Genomic DNA, 19,875 nt, shown 5'->3' with positions numbered 1-19,875 from the left:
TTCGCACCTTTTTTTTTTCGTTATTTTGTGTTCGCTTCTTTTTTTCTCCAAAATTTGCCACGCGATTTGCCAATTTTCCCAAAATTTGCCACGATTTGCCAATTTTGGGAAATTTGCCAAAATTTGCGGATCGCCCTGATATTTGCGGCCGCAAAAAATGCAGATGACAGTCATATTGCTTCAGAAGGCTGGATAAAAGTAAACATACTTTTTCTTCATCTTCGACTTTACATCCCAGAAGCGATAACGATTGAAATGTTTCAGTCATTTCTTTTATATGACCATTCACGTTATTGTTTGTTAACCTCATGTTATAGTTATAAAGTCTCTTCTTTAGTGACAACTTGTTTAGCCAACTATCCTTTTAAAATTGTTTTTCGAGTGTTTGCCAGACCTCTTTGGCTGATTCTGGCTCTGTCCCGATCAGATACAGCAAACTCGGATCGACGCCCAACACAATGGTAGCCAGCGCCTTCTGTGTTTTCTTCGTGTCTCTGCACTCCTCTGTCACGCACTCGAAGAATAAGTTATGTTTATTACTATTATTATTATTTTATATTATTACTATCATTATTATTATTATTATCATCATCATCATGACTATTTTAGAACCAACAGGTCGCATCGAACTCACCTTGACCTTGAAAATAGGTCCCGAGTTTGCTCACCGATTGGCACTCCTATACAGAGCTGCCAACTTGCCAAAATCCGTTTGGGGGACAATTGACATTCATTTCATCGGCACTTCAGTGACGCATAAGTCTATTTAGACCTACAGACAACTTCATCTAGACAATTGTTAATGAACTCATACGTACTATTAATAACTATATTAGCATATAAGAACTCTTAAAACTATCATTTCTCACCTATTTCCTCATATATGACAGTTATAGTTATAGACGGTCTGTGTGGTAATGGCACAAAAGTATTCAAATGATACAGTATTTGTAAAACATTACTGATCGATTAGTGACTAAAACGGGGGGAGGGGGGGGGGGGGGGTCAAATAATAATAGAGGACATAGGCCCTGACAGTCTTAGAGCAAGGCATTGAATGGATGGATTTAGCCCTGAAGGACCCCCCCCCCCCCCCCCCCACTCAACCCAACACACACTAAGGTGGCATACACACACACACTGCGAAAATTAAATAGGAAGAGTAGTCCACACCACATAATAATACTACCGATACATTGGTTATTGAGCCCAGTGTGGACAATAATACTACCAATAACTCAGGTCATTGACCCTAAGTATATAATAATGCATCGGTCATTGACCTTCCTAAAATATAATATTAATTGGACATCACTGCAAATAGACTAGCACCACTTCCGTGGCTTTTTAGGCCATTTCCGTGTGTCCGTGGCAAGCACACTATTTCCGTGACACTTGGCAGCTCTGCCTATATATGTATATTTTTAGCCTCTGTCGCCTGCCTTTATGTGTTTATATATAAATATATATATATATATATATATATATAAATATATATATATATATATATATATATATATATATATATATATATATATATATATAATATATATATATATATATATATATATATATATATATATATATATATATATATATATATATATAGAGAGAGAGAGAGAGAGAGAGAGAGAGAGAGAGAGAGAGAGAGAGAGAGAGAGAGAGAAAGAGAGAGAGTAAAATATGTAAAGGTAAAGGTAGATAAAATGAGAGAGGAAGACTGAAAGTGACTGAGGAGATAGATATAAATAGATTGATAGTGAGTAGACAGCGAAAGAGAGGAATAGATAGAGAAGGATCGAGAGACAACCCGAAATAGGGAACAAAGAAAAGTTAAGTGTGAAATTATGAAGAAGAATGAGAAAGAACGATATAAGGAAAGGGAAAGAAGCCAAGAAAGTCATGAAAACAGTGAAGTGCCCCCCCCCCCCCCCCCCCCCCACTCCCTTCTTCAACTCTGCTCCCTATAAAAATCAAAGAAAAAGATTAACATTGGGCAAGGCGTTCAAGGATAAACCAATAGCCTTTAAAAAAATTCCTTCATATATGGAAATTGTGCCAGGATTTCTGGTGGGAGAGTGTTCCATTCATTGGTGGTTCATGGGGGAAAACTGTTTTTATATGTTGGTTCTGTGTGTTGGAATTGTTAACTTACTGCTACCGGTATGATAATTACTTGTGAATGTACATTGTTGTTTTATAAAATATTGTGGTAGAGGTACTGCTGTTTGTTGGAATATACTGTTCTATGGAGAATTTGGAGGCGTTTCTCTCTCCTCCTATTCTCCGGTGTTTTCCACGGCAACTGTTCGCCAATGGCAGCCTATTATTTCGAGAATGATGCAGCTTGGTATGAGTTGATATGTTTCTACCTAAGTCGTTAATGAATGTTTGGACAGTTCCTTGAGTACCCCCGATAAAACGCTGCATTTCTCACGTCTATGTCCTCGCAGAGCCAGTCTTCAGGCCAATTTAGTAGCCTATGTTCCTTCTGTTTTGAGTCGTATTCCTAATCATTGCTATTTTCGGGAGACAATAATAATAACAGAAATGAGAATACATTAAAAACAAAACAAATTATAAAAATAAAACAACAAGAAATGAGAAAAGTGAATTGATGTATTTTTTAATTTTTTTTTGTATTTAAAATAATCCAGGCTTAGGCAATTTCTGCCTTGTTAAAGGGTGCTTCTTAAACCTTGTCTGGTGCTGTGCAAGAATTTTGCCATCAACGGTATTCGGTAAAATCCTTTCATATACTGCGAGATTATGTCTGCCTTTGAGAACACGTCTCCATAGCACTTCAATGCCCCCAGGAGAGATCAATCTTCTTTCAATATTGTGTTTGTTGTAACGCTTCCAAGCCCTTGGTTTATAGTGCATTCTCCCATGACTCCTGACACATTGTACATTTGAATTAGAGACTATGTTATTGTTTTTAAACAACGGGCTGATACCAAATGAGAATGATTGATTATGATGAGTCTGAGTTTGTATTATAGATTGTTTATGACACACTGTTGCTGAATTGATGCAAAAACCCCTTGCTGCGTTGTCTAAGCATTGCAATGGCTTGTATAGAGACTGAAGAATGTGTCTGTTGGGGAAAAAAAAAAGAAAGAAAGATAAAGATAACTTACAGTGAATAATTATACAGTAAAAACTAAAATCAATGGCAGAGAAATCAAACAATAATTATACAAAGTGCAACACACTACCGTGGGCTACCGGGGGTCAACCTCCTCCCCCCCCCCCCCCCCCCCCCTCGGGGATTTTATGCCGCTATGTTTTTTTCATAGAAGGTTGATAGGTGGTCATAGGAAAAAAAGTTTGCCCGATTCTAGAAGCACTTTAAGAAGATATGGCCAAATAACCACCCTATAGCCATGAAAAATGGTTGTTTCGGAAAATTGGCTGCAACTTTTTACATAATTCATATTTTGACCCGGAAATGGTTCTATTTGATTGGTATGTATGTGAAGTCAAAACAATGTGCAATCTCTTTGCAATTTTGGAAAAAAGAGCAGAAAAAAAGTAAAATAAGGCGTTATTTTCAAGCATTTTCACATTTTGAGATGCATTAATCTGGCGATAGCAAAAATTCTAAGGTAGATATTGTCTCCAAAATACTTTGAAAAACTTTCTGAATCCTTCAGCTGTTGTGTGATTGTTTTATTTTTGTAAGAAGATCTATATTTTATGTTTTATGAGCTTTTTAGTTTACCCACCCCCATAAAATTTGTAAATCCGACATAAACATGTCAAATTTCAAAATGTGGATAAGGTGCACATATTACATATCAAATTAATTGCCTCTAAGATTTCAACAATAGTTATTTTCCTCTTTTTAAGATGTAAATAAATCAAAAATTGAAGCCTAAATAAGGATATTGCAAAATGACATTAACAGTCAAACTTAAATCAACTCCAAAAAGTGCGATTAAGAAAAAATGTGAAGAACAATCCAGTGAAAGAATATGTATTGTTCACAGCTTAAATCATGAACATTTTGACCAGATTAAACCAATAACCTTGAAAAGATGGACAAAAATACAAGAGATAAAAATAATAAGATTTGAAACAGAGAATGATCAAGAAAGACAACTGTACATCTGTGAAAGAATACCCAAGCATGGTTATCACGACTATTGTTATAATGCATTCATCAACCTGAGAAATATTAAGAAAAGACAATCATCTGATACACATTCTAAAGATGGTGCTGGCGGCTCCGGTTCCAAAAGAAGAAAAACAGAGACTACTAAAATTCTTTTTCCTGTGCAATGTTTGTTTTGTGATAAAAAAGACAAATGGATATATGGAAGTCGCAAACACAAAGATCCATTAGTGAAATGTATAACCAAAAACAGCTGAGTTGTCTATTAAAGATGCAGTAGAGAGAAAGGATGATTCGTGCTTGAAAGGTAAAGTTCAGAATATTGACCTAGTAGCAAGAGAATTGAGGTATCATGAAAGTTGTAGAAAGGCATATACCCGCAAAATCTCCCGTCATGCACCAAACTTTCAATCAAACGAAGAAGAAAAACAATTTGAAGAAAGAAAAACTTCTCAAGCTGAAGTGGAAAAGGCTCACAATAAATCGTTTGATCATATTTGCAAATATGTGGAGGACACTATAATTCAAAGAGCACATATTGTAAGGATGTCTTGAAATCTATTGTACCTATATGCAATCAAATTTCCATGAGTACTACAATCCCAATTATAAAGTTGACAAACTAAAAAGAAAGTTAATATCATTTTTCAAGTCCAAGATAAAATTTTGGCAGAGATATGAAGGTGCAGGCGATCTTGTATATTCTGATGTTCCAACTGGAAGGGCAGTTGGTGTTGCATTTGAAAATGCTACGACGGATGAGCAAACTATTGTTGAAGCAGCAATGATACTCCGCAGGTGCGTGATCAATAGTTTTCAGGAAAGTAGTAAGATGCCATGGCCACCATCGAGTAAGGATTTGAATTCCACCAATTGTTATCCAAGTTTGCTTTCAAAATTTCTAAACACTCTGTACTCAAAAGACGGTAAACCCAATTCAGAAAGATGTAAACGACGTACCAACTCTACCGCACAAGACATTAGTTACAACATCACAAAAGGCAAGTGGAAAATGCCAAAACACATTCTTCTTGGCATGTCATTGAGACATCTAACTGGCAGCTCAAAATTGATCAATTTTCTCAATCGTTGTGGCCACGCTGTATCAAACTCGTATCTTTTAGAATTAGAGACCGCCATGTGTGACAGCATTTCAAGCAACGTCCAGAATTCTTCCGCCTTCTATCATGCTCAACAACAACATTGTGACACAGTTTTGTTGGGATAACTTTGATCTCAATGAGGAAACTCCTTCTGGTTCAGGAACTACTCATTCAACACATGGAATCGTTATTCAAGAAATTAGAGATTCGCCGCACATCCCAGAGGAAACTCTTCAGATTGAGAGAACCAAGAAGCGCTCAATCAAACCAATTCACCAACAGTTGGCGCCTTGCTTTCTAAAACCTAAAACAGTTACACCGAATCTCCTTACCCACACTATATCCTCACAAATGGAAGTTCCTTTTGAAGTAAAGTTGTCAAATTTTAAATGGATCCTAGCTAGAAGTGAGATGAATGATGATGGCCAAAGTATACCAAGCTGGTGCAGATGGCTGAGCAAAAGTACCGACAGCTGCACTACACTTTCAATTGTTGACTATATGGTACCTCTCAAACAGCCTATTACAGAACATGCAACAGTTCAGGAAGTGATACAAATTTCATAGAGAAGCAGTAGAGATTTACATTAAGATTTCACCTTTATTACTTTCGATCTTGCAGTGGCCAAAATAGCATATTCTCTTGTGTGGCAGAATCAACCTCTCTTCAGTGACGTGATTATTCATATGGGAGTGTTCCACATCATCAATGCATACCTAAATGCTATAGTGAAGATTCTACATGGTAGTGGCTTTGAAGAAATCGTTATTGACTCAAAAATATGTGCATCAGGTTCCATTGACAGTGTTTTAAAAGGAAAGCATTACAACAGATCTTTACTGGTTCATAAAACTGTGCTGGAGGCATTGGAGAGATTGCTTTTTTGTACATTTCAAACCACAAGTCAGTACGGCCAATTGTTAGAGAAAGCCAGAAAGGAGATGAAGAATAATCTTTTTGACAATAAGGCTTATGGAAACGATGTTGCTGTTCAAGAGATTGCTGAAGAGTTCTTTAAATTCAAACAAGATGTTCGCAATGGAAATCTTGGTAAAACAGCCAAGTTCTGGCTCCAATACTGTGACTTTATCTGGAACGTTCTTCACTTATTATGAGCTACTAAAACCAACGATCTTGATCTACACATCGTTAATCTTGAAAAGATGTGTCCGCTCTTCTTTAGCATGGACCAACCAAATTATGCTCGTTATCTTACAGCCTACATCAACTTGCTTTGAATTTAGATACATCTCATCCTGGTGCAAAGCAATTGATAAAAAACATAGGTTTCAGTGTCTGCCGATCAAGGGTTGCTGTTGATTTGACAATTGAGCAAACAATAAATCGACAAGCCAAATGTCGAGGAGGTATCATTGGCTTCAGTCAAAATCAAGCTGCGTACCAGAGGTGGTGCATTACACAACATAACCGAGCTTCATTTATAGCATTATTCCAAGAGCAAATTGGTCTTGACTCTTATGAAGATTCCCATAAAGACAGCCAAACGTCCCAAATAAAAAAATCTATTAAACAGGTTATCGAATCAATTAAATCATTCGCAAATCCGTTTGAAATGGCTGGAAACACAACTCTCTTGGGTCGGGATTACAGGCGACTGACAAAGTTGAAAGGGATCTTCTGACAGTCCAGGAAGATCGCAGCAAACAATACCAACATTTTATTCGAGAGCGACTTGTTGAAAAAACAACATCCTTTCATACGCCCATAAAACGAAATAACAAACAGACTCTTGGTTCACTTTCAAAAACAGCCCTTTTGAGAACTTCAAAGAAACAAGAAGTAAAAATTACTGCTCAAAGAAATATACTCAGCCAACTTGTAATGCTTTCTCAGGAGAATAACATAGACCTTCAAAAAGTAATGGAGTATCCCATAGGACCTGTTCCCTGGTCAATAGCAACAGCTGATGGCATGCTAATAAAAACCGACAAATCAGTCTTGATGCATAAGCTAGAGGAGGGAGCTGCAGTCAAAGCCATAGAAAGAAATGAAGATATGACATACATCATTGATGGCAATGCTCTATTTCATAGTTAAATACAAATTCCTGAAACATTGGGAGAAATTGCTTACAAAATCTTCACATGTCTGTCAAAAGTAACTAAACTTCATTTTGTTACCGACAACTATAGAAATGTTTCGATAAAATCAATAGAACGAATGAGAAGAGGAGAATCACACAGACACAATTGCGGGCCCTTCCATGACACTGCCAAAGAGCTGGAAAGAATTTTTGAAGAATGATGATAACAAAAAGCAGTTCGCACAATTTCTACCACAAGAATGGCAACTAGACAGCTATGCAAACCTCTTGCAACAAAGGGAAATATTCTTTGCATGTGACAATTCGTGTTTCATTATAACAAGTCGAGATGGTGAGGTAACAGAATCGCCTGTGCCATATCTTTCAACTAACCAAGAAGAAGCTGATACTCTTATTATTCATCACAGCATTTACGCTGATATTATGGCAGAGACAGAACATAATGATATCATCGTCCGCTCACCAGACACAGATGTATTTTTATTACTTTTATCGAATTGCGTCAAATTCAAGCATCAACTATACTTTGACACAGGAAACTCAGACAAACAGAGAATAATTCATATGCAGTCACTATGTCAGAACATCAAGACAGAAATATTAGAGAGCATTTTAGGTTTTTATGCTTTCACCGGATGTGACTCTGTTAGTGCATTTGTCCAGAAAGGAAAGAAAAAACCATTCACTTTACTTTTAAAGAACATTGAATTTTCTTCAGCATTTACAGAACTTGGTCAAAAGGAAAAATTGTCTGAAAGTTTGCGCGTCGACTTGAAAGATTTGTGTGTTACATCTACGGCAAACCAAATTATACAAGCGTCAATAAACTGAGGTATGATCTCGTCAGACAAAAGTATTTCTTGAAAGGACAATCCCCATATCCAGCTTTCATGGATTAGACATAATTCTTCTACCACCTTGTCGACAGGTTCTGCAGATGCACATTATGAGAGAAAATTATCAAGCAATGATTTGGAGACAAGCTCATATTGCCTATCCAGAAATCCCTAATCCTTCAGGTCACAGTTGGATTCTTAGTCCCGATGGCATGCTCTCAATTGACTGGTACACTAATTTGGTTCCTCAACAACTTATGGACATCCTACATGACAACAGTGCAGTGGGTGATGAAGAGAACAATTCTACAAGGGATGAAGCTGATGACGAGGACAACGGAAGTGACACAGATGATGAAATAGATCATGATTTAGAAGACCTGTTTGACGAGTCAGAGTGTGAATCAAGTGACAATGATGACTGAATACTGCATAGGAAAATAAGGCTCAGTTATGCTTTACATTTCAACAATATCATAGTTTAAATTTATACGTATTTTGGAGTAGTCACTGACATATATAAATTTTGTGGATGTATTCAAGAATAGGTTCACATTAGAACAGTTATATTGCATGTTAAATATCAACTAAAAGTAAAAGGACCTAACCTCTGAGTGCATGAAGACATAAAACAGACAAATATCTCTTCTTACTTAGTAAGAACAATGCTTATAAAATTGTCACATGTTTTCAATATTTCTATGCATTGTTATCTACTTTTTAATGACTTTTTGTTCTTTGGGTTACGCCCCTTTCCATTAGGGGTAGGGTGTACATAAGTGCTCATAAAATCTGATCTATAAATTCTAATGCTGAGAAATCTTTTCCAAATCTTAAAAGGATGAATGTGTGATGAATTTTAATTGACAAATTGTCAAAATCTGCTTTAGTATTTTCGTTTAAACAAATCAAGTGCTCTAAAGAAATTAAAACAGCGGAAAGCGCTATAATTTTCTTTTTAATCTTTGATTTTTTGACAATTTTACTGTTAGTGATTTTATACCATTAACCATTCAATTGGGTGTAATAAAAAAGCATATTCTACAAGTTTGATGACATTAAAAAAAGTTGAAGGCCAGTAGCCCATAGACTATATCGACATCCATTACAGTGACATCGATCCAAGTCCTGATTTTTTTTACCCTACATACAGAGACGCCAACTTTAAATTTGGCTCACAGGAGTTTCAGACACCACTCGTAGGAATTTCAATGCCGAAAGAGGAATTTCCGCACACAAGTAAAAGGAATTCGAATGGTATTTGATATTGTGTTTACATAATGTATAGTTCTAAATAGATAACATTAGAATTACATAATGATACATAAACACAATGCCAAATACAATCCCAAAGTTTCCTTATTTCAAATGAAGTAAAGGGCCAAAACCTAATGGTAGAGATTGTACTACTGGTGGTAATGTGGTGTTGGTGGTTGTAGTAATAGCAGTAGTGATGATGAAGATCTGATAGTGGTTGTAGTTGTAGTGGTAGTGATGATGATATGGTGGTGGTGGTGGTTGAAGTAGTAGTTGTGATGTGGTGGTGGTTGTATTAGTCGTGGTAGTGTTGTTGATGTGCTGGTGGTTGTAGTACAAATGGTAGTGATGATAATGTGGTGGTGGTGGTGGTGGTTGTAGTAGTAGTGGTAATGATGATGTGGTGGTTGTAGTGGTAGTGATGATGTGGTGGTGGTGGTGGTTGTAGTAGTAGTGCTCATGATAATGATGTGGTGCTGATGGTTGTAGTAGTAGTGGTAGTGATGATGATGATGAAGTGGTGGTTGTTGTAGTAGTAGTAGTTGTTGTAGTGATGATGATGCGGTGGTGATGGCGGTTGTAGTAGTAGTGGTAGTGATGATGATGTGGTGGTGGTGGTTGTAGTAACAGTGGTGGTGGTAGTGATGAAGATGAAGTGGTGGTGGTACTTGTAGTAGTAGTGGTGGTGGTGGTTGTAGTAGTAGTGGTAGTTGCAGTGATGATGATGTGGTGGTGCTGGTTGCAGTAGTAGTGGTAGTGATGATGTAATGGTGGTGGTGGTTGTAGTAGCAGTGCTAGTGATGATGTGGTGGTGGTGGTTGTAGTAGTAGTAGTAGTGGTAATGATGATGTGGCGGTGGTGGTTGTAGTAGTAGTGCTAGTGATGATGTGGTGGTGGTGGTTGTAGTAGTAGTGGTAGTGATGTTGTAGTGGTGGTTGTAGTAGTAGTGGTAGTTGCAGTGATGATGATATGGTGGTGGTGGTTGCAGTAGTAGTGGTAGTGATGATGTGGTGGTGGTTGTGGTTGTAGTAGTAGCGGTAATGGTGATGTGGTGGTGGTGGTGGTTGTAGTAGAAGTGGTAGTGATGATGTGGTGGTGGTTGTAGTAGTAGTGGTAATGATGATGTGATGGTGGTGGTTGTAGTAGTAGTGGCAATGACGATGTAATGGTGGTGGTGGTTGTAGTAGTAGTGGTAGTGATGATGATGTGCTGGTGGTGGTGATGGTTGTAGTAGTAGAGGTCGTGATGATGATGTGGTAGTGGTGATTGTAGTAGTAGTGGTAGTGATGATGTGATACTGGTGGTTGTAGTAGTAGTGGTATTGATGATGATGTGGTAGTGGTGGTTGCAGTAGTAGTGGTAGTGATGACGATTTGGTTGTGGTGGTTGTAGTAGTAGTAGTGATGATGATGTTGTGGTGGTTGTAGTAGTAGTGGTAGTGATGATGATGTGGTGGTGGTTGTAATAGTGATGGTAGTTGTGGTAGTGGTAGTGATGATGATGTGGTGGTGGTGGTGGTTGTAGTAGTAGTTGTGGTACTGATGATGATGTGGTGGTTGTAGTAGTAGCGGTGGTGGTTGTAGTAGTAAGTAGTAGTGGTAGTGATGATGTGGTGGTGGTGGTTGTAGTAGTGGTAATGATGATGTGGTGTTGGTGGTTGTAGTAGTAGTGGTAATGACGATGTAATGGTGTTGGTGGTGGTTGTAGTAGTAGTGGTAGTGATGATGATGTGGTGGTGGTGGTTGTATTAGTAGAGGTCGAGATGATGTGGTAGTGGTGATTGTAGTAGTAGTGGTGGTGATGATGTGATGCTGGTGGTTGTAGTAGTAGTGGTATTGATGATGATGTGGTAGTGGTGGTTGCAGTAGTAGTGGTAGTGATGACGATTTGGTTGTAGTAGTTGTAGTGATGATGATGTGGTGGTGGTGGTTGTAGTAGTACTGGTAGTGATGATGATGTGGTGGTGGTTGTAATAGTGATAGTAGTTGTGGTAGTGGTAGTGATGATGATGTAGAGGTGGTGGTGGTTGTAGTACTGATGATGATGTGGTGGTGGTTGCAGTAGTAGTGGTAGTGATGATGGTTGTAATACTAGAGGCAGTGATGAAGATTTGGTGATTGGGGGTGGGGGGAAGGTATCCTTGTAACAAATTGACCTCACCGGAATTTGACAGAAGTTGCCCGGAGCCCGGAATTTTTTGCTCCAGACCGGAGTTTTTTCCGGTGAAACCGGAGTTTTGGCATCACTGCCTACATATCATTAGTAATTTTTTTTTTTTAACTCATCAAAACGACATACATTTTTGTAAAAATCCTGTATCAAGACATCAATATGGTGGTAATCGCCACCTTCAAACTGACAGTCAAGACAAATTTCTGGTCCAATGAATAATATTAAAAATGGTTGCATTCTGACAAATGAAACCCGTAGTCACAGCTAATGAAAATGCTTAATTGACCGACCTACGATATTTACACCTAAGTCAGTTGGCATGGGCGTTTTCCAAAGTTGAGACAAAGCGAGGCAAAATCTAGCATACCTGGTGCTACATGTTGTGGAAAAATAAGTAAAGGAACTTCAGCTCGAAAGGATTTAAATGATATTATACCGTTCACTCCACTTATACACTACACATTCCTGAATAACAGATTTTTTCTCTCTACTTAATCGCACACCATCTCCGCTTAATCGTTACACCTTGATTGGACTGACAACCAACAACCATAAGAAATCAAAGACGCTGTTCCCGTTCCACACAACTTTTCGGCCACAGCATTCAATCAATTCGTAACAATGGACAACAATATACCCATCAGTGGTAAACTGACATCTCAGGAACCATTGGACGCCGTTCAGCCACATAAAAGACAATGCCTAGATAATGAAGATGAGGATGAGTCATCGGAATGTGACACACCACCCCTGACAAACACTGAAAACTTGACATGGTAAATAAACTACGCCATTTCATCCAAGAAGAACGCCTGGCAGATGATCCACATTGGCGAGATTGGAGACAAAGGTTTATAAACAGCTTGCGCAGAATAGAAAGTAATCAACGCTTTGCAATTACTGTTCTAACAAATAATAATGTCCCATTTAGTTGTCGATAATACACGAAAAAGAAAAGATTTTTTAAAAAGACAAAAAAAAAAAAAAAACATAAATAAAAATTATTCAAATGAGGCCATGTCTAGAACGTGACAGTTCCTAGCCCGCAGAAAACTCAGAAGTTCCTACATAAATGGCACATGAAAGCTGGTACTTAGATGCTATTTTTTGCTTCTCCGCTTAAATCGACACACTAACCTGAACTCTTGAGGGTGTTTGATTAAACGGAGTGGGCTGTATCTTTTCAATATTCAGACCAATGTCATTCGGGAGACAATAATAAATCTAATAGAGAGAGTTGAGAGCGACAGACAGGCTAGCTAGTGAGAACCATTAAAACATTGTCTAGAATGAAATCAAGACTGAAGTAAAATGACCACACAACCAAAATGAATTTCAATTCTACCCTGCAGTAGTTGATGATTTAATACAACCTTGTTGCCATGGACTCAATACATGACAATTGATGCTTCTAATTACAATATGAATTGTGGTCCTTCAGGGCCATATTGTCCATGCAATTGGAGCTTATTTATCCTGCTTTCAGTTGTGTTAACTCTCAACAGTTCCCTGAATATTCAAGCTTTTTGACCTTTTCATGGGATGACTAATTTCAAAATGCTCTAGCACTAGCACACCATGCATTTGGTCAATAATGGCAAATAACCCCTTATTTTAATTTTTAATCCTAAATATACAGAGATTTGCATTAATGAAGAATTCTCCTCCCTGGGGCCCCAAATAAAGAGCAAACATTGATGTGGATATCACGTTATTTGAACACTACAGTGAATTTGAAAATACTATAAAAATTTGTAAAGAGACAATAAAATGAAATCAAGACAATTCAAGACAAACATAATAACTATTACTATAACAGAGTACAGTCACCAATAGCAATCTTTGATCATTGTGGTCAAAATATTTTAAAAGTTGAAATAAAAGAAAACTATTTATACAGTCAGGTCTCTCTAATCCAGAACTTCACAATCCAGACGTCTCTTATCTGCAGAGGTCGCCTGGGACATATTTTTTTCTTCTTTAATTGTAGACTGCAATCCAGAAATTCGTGTGTTCAGGTCCACACTTAGTCTGGAAACAAGCCATTACAATCTAGAGAATTTATCGATGATCATACAGACCGACATCATTTGTCCACCTACTCTAGTTCAATTCAAATGGACAAACGGTTGGTGTGTAATCCAATTAAAAATGCTTTGTCACATCCAATTAAGGTGAGGTAGGTAACATATTTGTCTGTCTACTCCAATCATTGAACCCGCCTCCTCAATCAATGAAGGGATGCAGTGGGAGTGCAATAATCAACAGGTATCAATGATGTGTGACTGGTTAGTTTACACAACCCGATAAACACTAGTCTAAACCCCGTAACTTGGGCATACAAAGGTCACTGTTTTCAATAAGATAAAGCCAAGTTTTTGATGGACAGTTGATACGGATGTGAAAGTCAGATCTGACATGACTGACGGACAAATCATAAAGTGTATCATCAACATCACAACTTACTGAGGACATGGAAGAAGATGATAGTGATGAGGAACTGCCTAATCATCACCTACTATAACGAACAAACGAGTCACTTTTTGAAGTAGTGCAGGGTGTGCATGTATGTGTGTGTGAGTAGGGGACATTTGTGTGTGCATGCATGATACAAATGAGAAAAGGTGGCGAAGTGGAGAGGCTGTCACCTACTATAACGAACAGAGAGGCGAGAGAGAGGGTTGTGGCCTCATAAAAGAGTACCTGCTGAATTCTCAATTTAAAAACCTTTAAAAATTGACTATGAAAAACTGTTCCATAATGAAAAAAAAATCAGCAATACAAATGCATAGCACTCTCTTGTGTTCCACACAAGAAAAATAAAAAAGAAATAGTGAACATCCTCCCCCCCCCCCCCCTTTCCAAACATAAAAAATAAAATTAAATGTCCCATCCATCCTCCCTCCACCTCTTTTTTTTTTTTAAACTCTCACTCTCTGTTTCTTTCTAGTTTCTAGCAAATTGTCATATTCGTCCCCATTCTGATCTCAAAAAGTGTCTAAAAAGAATAAATAATTAAAAAGCAAACAAACAGAGAGCGACCAAATGGTCAGATAAAGGAGAAAAAATCAAACAATAATTATTTTAAAAAAATTAAAACAATTTTAAAAAATTCATGCTCAGAAACGGAACAAAAGGCCAAACAAAAAGGAGAAAAGAATAGACTCGCTCAAAAAAAAAAGAGGTGGGGGGAGGACGGATGGGACATTTATCCCTTGCAACGTTCTGTCAAAAGAAGACGGAATTTAATTAAAAAAAAAAAAAGGTGGCGGAACCAGGATTTGAACCCACAACGTCAAGTCTAGTAAAACTTCCAGGGCAGATGACTAAACCATTCAGCCATGACACCCACTTCGAAGTCGACGCATATTGTGTATATATGTAGCAGAGACGCCAACTTTAAATTTGGATCACAATCACAGGAGTTTCAGACACCACTCGTAGGAATTTCAATGCCGAAAGAGGAATTTCCGCACACAAGAAAATGGAATTGGAATGGCATTTGGCATTGCGTTTACATATTGTATAGTTCTAAATCTAAATAGATAACTGATTAGAATTATATTATGATACATAAACACATTGCCAAATACAATCCCAAAGTTTCCTTATTTCAAATGAAGTAAAGCGCCAAAACCTAATGGTAGAGATTGTAGTACTGGTGGTAGTGAGGATTATTTGGTGTTGGTGGTTGTAGTAATAGTAGTGATGATGAAGATGTGATAGTGGTTGTTGTTGTAGTAGTATGTAGTGGTAGTGATGATGATATGGTGGTGGTGGTGGTTGAAGTAGTAGTTATAGTGATGATGATGTGGTGGTGGTATAGTGGTTGTGGTAGTTGTGGTCGTGATGATAATGATGTGGTGGTGGTTGTAGTAGTGGTGGTGATGATGATGTGGTAATGGTGGTTGTAGTAGTAGTGGTAGTGATGATGATGTGGTGGTGGTTGTAGTAGTCGTGGTAGTGATGATAATGTGGTGGTGGTGGTTTTAGTAATAGTAGTGGTAATGATGATGTATAGGTGGTGATGGTGGTGGTTGTATATGCAGCCTGTATCTTCTCATCTCAGTCACAACTTGAGAGGTTTCTCCTGCTTCATACATGGTTCGAACGTTCCACGACGCAATTCGAAGCTGCTTGTTTGGCGAAGACGTCATCGGGTCAGCAGAGTCCTTTCGGCTTTGTCTGTTGTCCTTCATAAATTCTGTCATTCCAGAAACTCTTCGGTCGCCCAAGCTAAAAAAAGGATTTGGTTTGTCTTCTGCGATTCTGCAACGGTTTGAGTTTAACGGAAAGGGGTGTTAACCCTTTGCCAACCCCCAACCTGGAGGACCAGGTGACTCAAAGATGGGGGAATAACACACCATGAGTCGCCTTTTACGACACGCTGGCTTGGCGTTGGGCTAATCTTGACCCTCTCAGTTGAGGGACCCCGGACACCACACACGCCACACGGGGCAACAACTGATTTAATGTTGGTTAATATTATGTTTTTATAGATATTTTATTAACTTTCCTTATTTCTATGTGCATCTGGAAACATTCCATATTCTGGAATGTGAATAATTGTTTAAAAGAGCGGAGTTTCAAATATTTTTGTCTGGGAGTAACGAATTTTCATTTTATCACTCACAGCGAACTCTAACTAGGCACTTGCAAGAAGTAGCTCTCGCGAGTTGAAAACAGGCGAGGATTTCTGTTTCCGTTTTTGAGGGGAAAAAATTTAGGAGTGATTTTAAAATGTTCATTCTTCTTTCTCAGTGGAATGAAATGGCATGTATTATATATCATTGAAAGGGCATAAAATCCTACATACAATGATGCTAATATTATTATCTTTTTATATCATGATTTTGAGAAATCTTTGTGTAAAGAGAGTATATGTGTTTAAACGCTTATAACTTTTAAACCAGAGATGGTCCTTCTTAATAAAAACAAGTCCTTCTGAGATACATATTAAAGTAGCTTCTCTAAAAATTTCAGAGCAAAATATGTTTGCACTCAAAAGTTAGAGCTCCCCAAAAAACAGTTATTGGCCTCGATTGTTTACAGAAGCTGCCATTTTCTTATACTGATTCACTTCCTGTCGTCTGCTGCGTTTGAGATAACTTCGTCAATCCACATCAAAACTTTACATCTTTATATCTTACAATATATTCCATTTATGGAAGTTATTTTTGTTATAAATTATTTAATTAATTGGCGTTTTCATGTCCATGCATTCATTTTATAATTTACAATTCTCTTCCTTTTTTTTCCGATTGATTTTTCACTGTTGATTTTGACGTTTTTCATCCTTTGACGGACGTCTGTCCAATTTAGGGGAACGGGGGAGCGGAAGTTTTTAAAATTAGGTACTTTGATAAACGTCCATTTGGCCCTCCAGCAGGGAGCCGATAAATGGGCTAGTGGTTGTGACCCGATTTTTTTTACTTTTGAGTGATGGGTCTCAGAAAAAGTTCCATAGATTTTTTGTTTATGGGTGGATTTTAATGATTGATGTCTTATTTTCTTCAGGAGAAATTACTCTATCGTTTGGTGTAGTTTATTTTAAAATCAATGACAATTTAGTATAACTTTTGATTATGGATAAAATAGGGTATAATTTAGCTTTGGATAATGAAAAGATTAGAACTTGGTAAATCAAAATTTCATGCTGGCTCGTTTATTTAACATCTTAACTTTTATATAAAATTAAATTCAGGGCAAAGTTGTATACCGCATCCATGAAATTCGTTCCAGCAAAATCATTGCAAATATTAGCGGCCATTTTAGACCAGTTTTGAAATCCAAATGGTGGTTACTACCGGAAATGCAACACTTTTCAGGTCACAAAGTCCGTCGGTAAATAACAAAGGCAAATAGAAGACCATTTTTCAGCCTTTAAACTAACATAACTTTTCTTCGGCTTATCTGATTTTCACAATTTTGGTATCATTAGAATCGTGTTGAAAAGCACTTTAAAATGATATAGTTATAGGTTTCATTGAGCTCAATCCAATTTGAATTTTTTACCAAAGTACCTATTAAAATCACCTATTTTCGATCATTTTAAACGACTAATACACCACCTCAAACATTTATCAGTCCATATCTCTGCTTTTATGAGGTCTATTTTCATTTTGAAAAGTTCAAAGTGAATAACTAAATGACGCCGATTCAGTGGTGTATTTGGTCTATCTACAAGTGAATAAATATTTAATTGTCGACTTTTCCAAAATTCCAATAGGTCATTCATTTGCATGTCGTGATCTATTTTTCCTTGATATCAGCTGTTTCAGCTCTAAACTATACCTTTATCTCTCAATAAATAATTATTTTTCTGTTTGCAATGTATTACAGAGATGTTGAATTACCACATGTAAAAATTTCAAAGTTGTATCTGAAGCCGTTTCTGAATTATACTTGATTATGATTGATTATCCATTGGGTTGCTGTGTTTTTTTGGTCACATATTATCCTATAACTATAAGCTTCTATAGAGATTTTTCACAACATAAAAGGTCATAACTTTTTAACTAGTTGAGATAGAGCGTTTCACTCCCCTTTATTTTTCTACGCTAAATTAATACCGATATCACTATTTTTGCAAGTGCCTACTCTAACAAATACATATCTACTCTAGTTACATTTTAACTTAAAAGGATCCTCACCGCGTGAATGAAAACATTTTTGCAAGTATGAGTAAGCTCAACTGTGCACAACCTGGAGATATTTGTCAATCATTTAACTGAATGATCTGCTCTATAAGTTTTCGATGATTGTCAAAACAATCTATGCATCGTCCAAGGGCCAAGGGCAGTCGGGAAAACGAAAATGAAAGAAAGTTGAGCTTATTTCATTTTCAAATAGAAAAGATCACCCCTGAGTTTGGCAGAATCGATTTCATCTTCAAAGCTGACCCGAAATATTATCTTGGAGATTCTTTCCTCATTACCATATTTTGTTCTCTGAAGGCAAAGAATGTCGTCAACAATAAATAATTTGTATCATAACTAAATCATGCGATCACACTTTAAGACATTTTTCAAGCTTTAGTTTTAGGGTTATTTTCGATACCAGATTCTATAATTGATTAAAATATCCGGAAGTCATTTTTGCAGTTGTAAATAAAGCATCGAAGACTACCATGCTTTTCAATTCTGTTTGGATTCTGTTTTTACTCCATTTCACATTTCACTAAAGAATCTTTCTTGTGTTTTGTAAAGAATTCGAAGATTTCCGTTTATGTATATTTGTATAAGTAGAACAAAAAATGAAGCGCAATCAGGTGAGATGATATTATTAATTCACTAAAACTAAAATTAGCCTGGGGTACGGGCACGGGTAGTGTCAAAATCAACTGTCACTCTTTCTTTCACTTTTACTTTTAGTTTTAGTCGAGAGAGGTGAGCCGGTGTTACCAATACTTAGCTTCTATACCAGGACAAATCATTCGTTTGGACAGAAAAATAATTAAAAAACTTACCGCTTACCGTCAAAAGCAGTCTAGATTTGAAGATGCATTTGTTTTCTATCGAAAAACATTCGATACTAGAGAGCTGCGCCGGTGTTACCAATACTTAGCTTCTATACCAGGACAAATAATTCGTTTGGACAGAAAAATAAATAAAAAACTTACCGCTTACCGTCAAAAGCAGTTTAGATTTGAAGATACATTTGTTTTCTATAAAAAAACATTCGGTACTAGACAATCTTTGATGAATATCAAAAGTTGTGTTTGAAATTATATCCTAAATATTTTCATGATTCATTCCTCGCTAAATCGTGTGTTATTTTCGTCTGATTCAATGGTTGGTGCCCCCTAGTGCCAGCCGCCTGCCGCGCAAAACAAAGGTTTTTTAAAAAGTTTATTGAGAAAAAGATACGGAAAAAAGTGTCCCTAGATAGGTATGCAATTTGGTGCATAAGTGCATTAAAAATTTGTGCGCAAAATTAGTTCGTAGAGGATGCGAGACTGTGTGTGTGTGTGTGTGTGAGTATGTGTGTGTGTGTCTCTTTCTTTCTTCCTTTTTTTTGGGGGGGAGTGCCTACGTACACGGTAACGGGGCATCTAGCCTCAGGATCTATGTACACGTAAACCGGTTTACCGTTGCAACATTCTGTCAGTGATGGTCCTCGCTGTCGTGACCGCGCGCGCTCGTGTGTGTGTGTGTGTGTGTGAGTTGTTTTTGTTTAATCAAAACAATTTTAACCATTAATGGCGAGATTCCATCTTACACTCCCCAAACTCCAGATCTTAGTCTTAATGTTATCATTAAAAGACAAGCTTTGCGATTTATAGTTTAATTGAAGTCCGAGTCGAAATATACTCTTACTACTGC

The 19,875-nt window shown here is 37.2% G+C and overlaps 2 protein-coding genes across 3 annotated transcripts in view; one reads left to right on the top strand and one right to left on the bottom strand.

Moving 5' to 3' along the window:
- Nucleotides 1–2,601: 2,601 nt before the first annotated feature.
- LOC144965343 (uncharacterized) lies at nucleotides 2,602–18,377 on the bottom strand. The gene is made up of 2 exons (XM_078900587.1): nucleotides 18,205–18,377; nucleotides 2,602–3,097 (listed from the first exon to the last, which is right to left on the bottom strand). Exons 1-2 carry the CDS (start codon nucleotides 18,219–18,221, stop codon nucleotides 2,644–2,646), a joined length of 471 nt encoding a protein of 156 aa, XP_078756713.1. The 5' UTR covers nucleotides 18,222–18,377; the 3' UTR covers nucleotides 2,602–2,643.
- Nucleotides 18,378–18,644: 267 nt separating this feature from the next.
- LOC144965339 (nucleolar protein 6-like) overlaps nucleotides 18,645–19,875 on the top strand; it is a 58,103-nt gene continuing 56,872 nt past the window's right edge. The window contains exon 1 of one of the 2 annotated variants that reach the window (XM_078900583.1): nucleotides 18,645–18,821. In XM_078900583.1, the coding sequence (XP_078756709.1) occupies nucleotides 18,807–18,821 (15 nt within the window). In that variant the 5' untranslated portion in view covers nucleotides 18,645–18,806. The remainder of the gene's footprint in view (nucleotides 18,822–19,875) is intronic. The other variant, XM_078900584.1, reaches the window with a different exon arrangement.

This window comes from Berghia stephanieae, chromosome 2, assembly GCF_034508935.2.
Source record: "Berghia stephanieae isolate SIO BIC M18660-M18661 chromosome 2, UCSD_Bste_1.3, whole genome shotgun sequence".
NCBI classification, from domain to species: Eukaryota; Metazoa; Mollusca; class Gastropoda; order Nudibranchia; family Aeolidiidae; genus Berghia; species Berghia stephanieae.
The sequence above is the reverse complement of the archived record's forward strand: the minus strand, read 5'-3'. Positions and strand labels throughout refer to the sequence as shown.